General features: G+C 39.4%; 1 protein-coding gene across 1 annotated transcript; it reads right to left on the minus strand.

The window, feature by feature from the left end:
• Nucleotides 1-1,804: 1,804 nt before the first annotated feature.
• Nucleotides 1,805-2,983, minus strand: LOC138871028 (uncharacterized). The gene is made up of 2 exons (XM_070148879.1): nucleotides 2,383-2,983; nucleotides 1,805-2,049 (listed from the first exon to the last, which is right to left on the minus strand). The coding sequence occupies exons 1-2, from the start codon at nucleotides 2,981-2,983 to the stop codon at nucleotides 1,805-1,807; spliced, it is 846 nt and encodes a 281-aa protein (XP_070004980.1).
• Between the last annotated feature and the right edge of the window lie 6,503 nt (nucleotides 2,984-9,486).

A 9,486-nucleotide genomic window follows, 5' to 3' on the forward strand; every position in this document is an offset into this window, starting at 1 on the left:
TCCAGACTCCGCATTGTACAATTGGAAAGCTGGTAGCAAATTTTGAAGTCATTTTTCACTTGTTCTGACTAAACAGACTCGGGAAGAGGGAGTAAATAAGACGAAAGGAATATAGTAAAGGACAATGGAAAGAGATGATTCCTAACAAGAAAACTGCAAAGTAGAAACTTATCAAATATGGATACCAACTCTAATAACCATAACATGCACTTTTGGATTAAGTGGCTTATTATGTCAAGTAAATCTAATGCTCAACTCTTGTTGTACCTCTTTGCCATGAAACTGGGCTTCAATGCTCCGATTATCCTATCTAATTCACGATCTTTATTCGACTTGTAGTGCCCGAAGGGTTTTCACTATCAAGTCTCTCTCATTTTGTTCTTCTTCTCAACTTACCGTCGCCTTATGGTGCCTGTGAAGGTTTTCACCAATAAGACTCTCTCATTTTGTTTTCATTGTGTAGAACGGAGTGTTGCTCCTGATGTGAATCATACCTCTAACTCGCTTGACTTGGCACTACTCAAAGATTGATCGGAAGGTCTTTTTTTGGACCGTAATGTGGGCTTTTAGATGGGGTTAGAAAGAAAGGATAAAGGCTCAAAAATAGCTTAAAAGGGCTGAAAATTACAACTTTTGGAATCAAATCTCTTACAACCACCACAACTTCTTCCCCGGTTTCTTTGCTTGGGGACTTTTGAATTTTTATTTGGTGGGACCGAACCGTGAGGCTGCCTACATATCCTTAAAAGGAACCAGGTCTAACGTAGTTCATGACATAGGAATTGCTTTGTTTTTGTACTTTTCTCTCTTTTTTTTTCTTTTTCTCTTTTTTCTTTTCTTTTCTTTTCTCTACTCTTTTTCCATTTTTTCTTTCTCTTTTTCTCTTCTTTTTTTTCTTTTTCTTTTCTCTCCGTTTTTCTATATCATATTTCTAAACTCTGCTTTTGATTCCAACAGAGGGATATGAAAGAAAATAAATAAGGCTCAAAGGGGTAACAAAGGATAAAGTGTTTAGATAGCAGAACAAAATGCCTTCATCATTCCAATCTTCAAAACATGCCAAGTACAAACACCACAATTAAACAAACCAAAAAAATTATACATAATATCTTTTGACTGCATCAGAATTGATAGTCATATCCACGCATTTGCCTTCTACATCTGTTAAATACAAAGCACCATCGGACAACACTCTCGTTACCAACACGGCCCCTGCCAATTTGGGGCAAACTTGCCTTTAGCTTCAGCCTGATGTGGTAGGATGCGTTTTAATAGTGTTTCTTTATGTTCTATCTTCCCCAGTTTCACACAATTCGGGCTTTAAGTGATCTCAAAATGCCTTTACTTATTTCCCTCAAATGTCCCTATCATCTTCAAAATTGTTTCATTGCTTCATGACTAAACTAACTTTTAAGACCAGGCTGAGAATTACGCGCGCATGTCATGTCACTAGAGTCATCAGGAAAAGAACTATAAAAGGAAAAGAGAACTAAACAAACACTGACTAAAAAATGACAGAAAATAGGAAATTGCATTAGACAGATGGTGAAAGGGTTTGAACAACAAAACACGTAAAATAAGCTGGGGTTACAACTCTGGAACAAAACTAGACAACACTAAACGAGCTACTACGACTAAACAAACTAGGCAAAAATAAAAGGATAGAAGGGTGTCACAAGACAATATCCGGATTAAAACCCTAAAAATAACCCGGACAACAGAAATGATAACAAAATAAACCACCAAGACTCCTCCCCGACTTGCCAAGAGATAGAGCATCTTTCCAATTACCAAGCACGACATCTTAGCCACTGGATTCCACATCAATATTTCCAAGACCATTAACAACTTCAATATTATTAATTTCAGTCAGCAAGTTCCCAAGAGGATTTGCATACTTCATGTCACTGTCCTTGATCATAATTGCCCCTTCTTGAATCATTCTTTCTATTTCCCTTTTCAAAGCATGACAATCTTCAATGCTATTCCCTTGGACGTTAGAGTGATACATGCATCTTACAGTAGGATCAAAACCTTTTGCATATGGGTCTGGAGTATAGCCGAGGAGCGGCTCAATCAGGCCAGAATGCTATAACTTTTCAAACAAGCTTATGTAGGACTCCCCGATTGGCGTGAAACTATTTATCTGCCTTTGTTCCCCTACCTGCCCCTGTTTTATATGGTTGTTGGGTGCTCGAAAATGTTGTGAAGGCAAGAGTGTATTATGCGGTGCTGGCGCTCACCATAAGGAGTGACCCGGTGGTTGGACAGCTGACCGGACATTGTTCGGAAGATAGTACTGAGGTGGATTATATGGAGCTCGGGGACATGTTTGGGGTTGGGGTTGAGGCTGGGTATATTGGTGAGGCGGACCCTTTGCACCATGTCGAGACTCTGAAACAACCATGGCAACATCATCGTGTTCCTTCTGACCCAGCAAGCTTTCTATGTCGTTCTGAGTTGCTTGTGTTGTTGCTTTTAAAGCAGAATAGCTCATGATCTTGCTCGACTTTAGCCCATATTCTACCATTTGTCCCATTTTTACCACATCATTAAAAGGCCTACCCACAGCCGTGATCAAATGCCCAAAGTAAGTTGGCTCTTGAGCTTGAAGAAAGTACTCGACCATCTCTTTTTCTTCCATCGGGGGATTGACTCTAGCAGCTTTCTCTCTCCATCTTAGCCCGTATTCCATAAAGCTTTCATTAGGCTTCTTTTCCATCTTTGTGGGGTACATGCGATCCGGGACAATTTCTATGTTGTACTGAAAGTGCTGGGCAAAGGCCTGAGCCATATCGTCCCATGTGCACCACTTGCTAACGTCTTGGCGGGTGTACCACTCCAGAGCTGCCCCACCCAGACTCTGACTGAAATATGCCATCAATAATTTGTCCTTCTTACCGACGCCTCTCATCTTACTGTAGTAACCTCTCAAATGGGTCACGGGATCTCCATGTCCGTCATACAAATCAAACTTCGGCATCTTTAAACTGGCAGGCAGTTGGATGTCAGGGAACAAGCACAAGCCTTTGTAAGCCACGCTCACCTAGCTCCCTATCCCCTACATGTTTCTTAAAGACTACTCTAAGATTTTCACCTTCCTGGATATCTCATCTTGCTCCACTGTCTTAGCAGGCTTTTCAGCTTCACCGGGAGGCTCAAAATGAGAGAGTAGGGATCCGAAACTTTGAAAGTTGGTTATGGAGCATAGTGTTTGGCATCGGGGACTTTGAACACAGTCTCGTTAGATGATCGAGGAAATGTAGCAGGTGGATGAGCTACCAAAACATGAGTGGTCAAAGGAGCGAGATGTGAGGTGGTTCTGGGGGGTGGAGTATGAAAGGTTGTGAGGAAATATCAACAGCAGTGTGAATTTGGATTTGTGATAGTGGTGGGATAGTTGCAGGGTTTTCAGTGTAGTTAGTGGGGAATGAAGGTGGAGGATGCCCCTTGATCCAAGGCTGATACATTTCTGCCATCTGCTATTTCAACATTTGGACCTCCCCTTTCAATTTAGACTTCGACTCCACAAACTTCCTCGAAGGGTCAACAACTCTTGTGTCCAACTCTTTGCGAGTCATGACTACCTTGCTCTTTGACCTTGTGTTGTATGGATGAGTTACCTTAAGAAGCACAAACCAACCACCCTTCTGCTCAATGAAGATAACAAAAGGAACAAAATGGGACATCTTGTTAGCGTTAGGGCATTTAATAGCTGCAACTATCACATTATGTGCAATGCACCCAACAACAATTAACAGTTCAAAAATGACTTCGAGGGTCACAAGGTCACTTGGCATCATCCTAATTTGTTCATTTCAATCTTCTCTTTTCTTTTCTTTTCTGGAACTTCTTGGCTTGCTCATTTTCCTTCCTCTTTTTTTTTCTTCTAATTATCACTCTTTTCTTTCCTCTTCTTTTTCACATCCCATAATTTCACCTCTTTTTTTCTTTTCTTTTATCTTCTTTATTTTTCTTTTTTCCTTTTTCTTTTTTAAAAAAATGATTCGATCGAACCCTATGTAGGTTGCCTACGTATCATGACGTCGCATGAATCAGATCTTTACGTAGTTCGGGAAGATCAGGAATAAAGTAAACAAACTAACGTTCTCATTTTCTTTTATTTTCTTTTTTTTTACCTTAATGAATACTCTGATGAGAAATTATTAAGGAAAAACCATTAGAAGAGAAAAATATTTTTTGATTCTTTTTTTTAGAAAGGAAATCTAAAGGATGAACCAAAGAAAAATATTTTGAATTTTCATTTGATATCCTGAAAGAAAGATTTCGAACCAAGAAATGAAAAAGATAAAAAAAAATATTTTTGGATTTTAGTTTGATTATCTAAGGGAGAAACTCTGAAAATAAACCAAAGATAAAGTACGTTATTTTTTCTTCTATGTACAATATCCTAAAATTCTAGTAGAAATAAAAAGAATTTTTTTATTTTTTTGTTAATTTCCCAAAGAAGAACCTCAAAAGAAAATCTTTTTGGATTTTTGGAACTAAAATCTTTAAAAAAAAAAACTTTTAAAGAGGTACTAAAAGAAAATTCTCTTTTTTTTTGAATTTTTAGTCTTAATGTACTAAAAGGAAATATAACAACAATTTTTGTTTTGAATTCTAGATATTAATTTTCTAAAGGAAAACCACCTTAAAAGAATTAGTATTCTAAAGAAAACTTCTAACAGAAATATAAAACGCGAAACCTCTCCTTTTTTTTTTTTGAATTTTTGAGTTACAACACACTTTTTCAAATATAAAGTAGAAAGTACAATAACAAAAGACTTGACATTACTGTATAAAACTAGAAAGTAAAAGACGACATAAAATGAAGAACAGACTCAAAACATAAAAAATAAAACAAATCTTCTTAAACAACTCCTGAATGAGCGATCCTGACTGGATGGTCACAGGTTGTCTGTCATGCTCAAACTTCGGTAAGTAGATCCACAACTGTATGGAAAAAAACTCAAACCAACACTAGGTGAGACAATAACACTCCTTATTGGATGCATGCAAGACATGATTGAGGCTATTTTTGCAAAATGGCTTATGTGACCAAAATGTGATGACCCAAAGGGGTCATCACCGGTTTCTAATTGAATTCTGTGTCTCCGAGGCCTTGAAAACCTCATTTAGGGTTGCCTCGATTTGCGTGCGCAGTTCGGACGCGTAGCCGGAAAGCTTAAATATGAAATTCTGTGAAAAATGCTAAGTTTTGATATTAAAATGAAAAACAAATTGACTTCGGTCAACATTTTGGGTAAACGGACCCGGACCTGTGATTTGACGGTCTTAGAGGGTCCGTAGGAAAATATGGGACTTGGGCGTATGTCCGGAATTGGATTCCGAGGTCCCAAGCCCGAGGAATGAATTTTTGAGTGAAATTGTTTTCTTGAAGTAATTAAGGAAATTGGAAATGAAATTTGGTTAGAAGACTATGGTATCGGGCCCGTACTTTGGTTCCGGTGCCCGGTACAAGTCTTATAGATGTTTGAAATCACTCATGTAAAGTTTGGTTAAAAATGGACGTCGTTTGACACGATCCAGACCCAAATTGGGGAATTGATGTTTAAAAGGGAAATCTGAGAAATTCCATTGATCTTGAGGCTTGATTCGATGTTCATGATGTTATATTGATGATTTGACCACACGAATATGTTCGTAGAGTGTTTTTGAAGTAGTGTGCATACTTGGGTTAGAGCTTCGAGGGCTCGGGTGAGTTTCGAGTAGGTTCCGGGATGCCGTAGGCTTAAAAGATCAGATGTTGCAGGTTCAGGAAAATATTCCAGGCCTCTGAACCCTTTAGCGCGGCCCGCAAGGAATCGCATGCGTCCGCGGTCGCCTTTGCGCGGTCCGCGGCGGGTGCTGTGCGACCGCGGTCGGCTTATCGCGGTCCACGCGGGGCAAAGGTCCGCAGGTCTTCAGGAAGGGCCAGCGCGACTGCGGTCCGCGGTGGGTGCTGTGCGGCCGCGGTCGGCTTAGAGCGGTCCGTACAGGGGGCTTCAGAAGGGTATAAATACACGTGAATTTCAGTTATTTTTACACTTTTCAAAACCCCAAAACATAAGAGGCGATTTTCTAAATAACTTTTCTTCTCTAAAATGATTGGTATGTGATTTCTAACTCATTTTCTTCACTCCTTAACATCTTTTAACATGATTTCAACTTAAAAATCAAAGATTTTCATGGGGGAAATGGGTGTTTTGGGTAAAACCTAGGTTTTTCTAAAAATTGGGGATTTGGACCTCAATTTGGGGTCCGATTTCAAAACAAATTATACATTTGGATTCGTGGGGGAATGGGTAAACGGGTTTTGGTCCGAACCTCGGGTTTCGACCACGTGGGCCCGGGGGTGATTTTGACTTTTTGAGTAAAACTTTGGGAAAACTCATTTTCATGCATTAGGGTTGATTCATTTAGCACTTATTGATGTAATTAAGTAACTTGTGACTAGATTCGAGCGAATTGGTGGTGGAATCAAGGGGTAAAGCTATAATTGAGGCTTGAGTGGTGTTCAAAGCTTCGAGATAAGTGTTTGGTCTAACCCTAGCTTGAGGGATTAGGAGTTGAGTCTTATTTGCTACGTGCTAATTGTCGAGTACGACGTATAGGCATGGTGACGAGTATCTATATGTTGGTGTCTAGTATGACCGTGAGTCCTTATATTGTGGATATTCTGATTTTGTTGTATCTTCCATGCCTTAATGATGAGTTTCTATATATTGTAACAAGCATGTGAAATAAATTTTGATCCCCACATTTCGAGGAGTGTTGGCTCGAGTTATAATACGAATTGTGAAAGTGTACAAGATGATTGAACCCCTATGGAGTGTTGGCTTAGGTGGTAAAGTGAGATGAGAAGTGAAAGTGAAAGAAAGAGAAAGAATTATTTAGTTGCTTAATTGTATTCCCTTGCCGGGATTTCTACCATTATTTGTCTACTCCCTTGCCCCTTTGTTTTTGATTGTTGTTTGGGTGAGGAAGAGTGTAAAGCACGAAGGGTGATGTCATGCATTGTTTGCTATTGTGAGGAAAGAGTGTAAAACACGAAGGGTGATGCCGTGCCGCACGATGTCCCATTCCGTGCCGATTTTATTGATTATATGGTGAGGAAAGAGAGTAAAAGCACGAAGGGTGATGCCGTGCATATTTTTATTATATGATTTTTTTGGTGAGGACGAGAGTAAAAGTACGAAGGGTGATGTCGTGCATTTGTTGATTCCTGATTCCTTGTTGATATCCGAGTTATGTTGTTTCTTTCATTACTTGTTGTTATTTGATTTACTTCGAGGTTATAGATTCCCTTACCCTATTTGCCTTGTGATTGTTGTTTGGGTGAGGAAGAGCGTAAAGCATGAAGGGTGATGTCGTGTATTGTTTTGGTGAGAATGAGAGTAAAAGCACGAAGGGTGATGCCGTGCAAACTGTTGACTTTTGATTCTTGTTGATATTCTGGCTTTGCTGCTTCTTTCTATTATTGAGGATTTCTATTTGAAACTGTTACCTCCCCACAACATGTTTCCCCCTCCCGCATTGACTGGTTATTTCTGTATCTCTTTTTTGTTGTATATATATATATATATATGTATATGAACCGCATAGGTCTATTTGGAGTCTGGTCCTAGCCTTGTCACTACTTTGCCGAGGTTAGGCTGGACACTTGCCAGCACATGGGGTCGGTTGTGTTGATACTACACTCTGTGCTCTTTTGCACAGATCCAGGTCTTGGACAGCAGCAGTAGCGCGGGGGTCAGCCTTCAGTCCAGTGAGACACCAAGGTAGCCTTGCAGGCGTCCGCAGGCGTCTCCTCTATCTTTTATTCCAGTCTGTTATCTCCTATATTTCGAGACAAACAACTTATATTTTTTTTCTTTCAAACGGTTGTATTTAGTACTCTTAGAAGTTCGTGAGTAATGTGACACCAGTTCTTGGGTAAAGGCATATGTTGATTCTTGCATTATGGTTTTGTATTCTTTAATTTAAGCCTTCCGTATAATCATTTAAATTCCGTTGCTTTCATGTTATCATTGATAATTGTTAAAAGAAGAAATTGTTAATGAAATAAGCAGTTAAGGATTGGCTAGCCTAGCTCGCATTAGTAGGCGCCATCACGACTCCCGAGGGTGGAAAAATCCGGGTCGTGACACAAAAGGTGGCTAGAAGTGCAAAATTTGGCTAAGACCCCGCGAAGCCAAGAACCTAAACTCACTAGGAGGACTGGACCATATGTGGGTTGTCTACGTATCACGCCCTGAAAGACGAGAATCAGGTATGTGTAGTTCGGAAAAATTGGATACGGGCGAGAAATAAAAAAATAATTAATTTAGAGAAAACATATTTTTTGTCTTTTGTTTTGATAAATGATAAAACATGTAAACTCTTTTTGGATTTTTTTTTTTTGAAAAAATAATGGGAAAGTGCAAAATCTTTTGGATTTTTTTTCATTTTTATTTTTTGGTCGTTTCTTGAAAAGGCGTGAAAGAAAATTATAACTGGGCCCTACTTGTTTATTACACTTCACCCTTTTTTTCTCATTGATCCTTAAACCTCATTGGTCCGCCAAATGAGCTTTTTATCCTTGAAAATTGCAAAATGTAGCACATAGGATGCATAAGGATGGTCTTTTATTTTTTGGGATACACCTGTCCTAGACGGACCCAACCCCTGTGTTGAGTCCCCAAAGTCAAATGCACATGATGCAAACAAGCGTTCCTACTAGGGATCCGGCAAGGGGCTGAGTTATTCTAGGTTCAAAACCTAGGTATATTATTCTAGACGTGTGTACCCGAGTTGACAACTCGAGCCGGGGGGGCTACGTATCGGGAACCAAAAGGCTATCCGGTTTTGTAACTTGTCCGAGCCTCTTCCTAATTTAAGGTATGACACTAACAGAAAATGAGTCACGCCGGCGTGCACATCCCCGAAGATGAGAAGAGAAGGGTTTCGTAGCAGTTTATATGCAGTTCAAATAGTATCAAAGCGGTAAAAAGCAGTATTTAGCACATTAGGCCCAAACATGTAATAAAACCAGATAATAAATAAAAGACAATTATAAAAATTATTCTAATATCGAATTCTTGAACCCTGAATCATAGATTCTGGGTTCTTGTCCCCAACAGAGTTGTTAGAGCTGTCACACCTCCTTTTTACCTACCCCCAGAAGGGTATAAGAGAGTTTTTTCCAATTTAAGTGACAATCGAAACAGGATTTATTTATTTATTCAGGGTCGCCACTTGGAATAATTTATGGTGTCCCAAGTCACCGGTTTTAAATCCCGAGTCGAGGAAAGATTGACTCTGTTTTACAGTCCGCGAATACAAAAATCCAGGTAAGGAATTCTGTTAACCCGGGAGAAGGTGTTAGGCATTCCCGGGTTCCGTAGTTTTAGAACGGTCGCTCAACTGTTAATATTGGCCTATTTATTTGATTTTAAAACATCTTTGCAACCTATGTGCATTTTATTCCTTTTAAAAATCGCT

This window comes from Nicotiana sylvestris, chromosome 6 (genome assembly GCF_000393655.2).
Source record: "Nicotiana sylvestris chromosome 6, ASM39365v2, whole genome shotgun sequence".
NCBI lineage: Eukaryota > Viridiplantae > Streptophyta > Magnoliopsida > Solanales > Solanaceae > Nicotiana > Nicotiana sylvestris.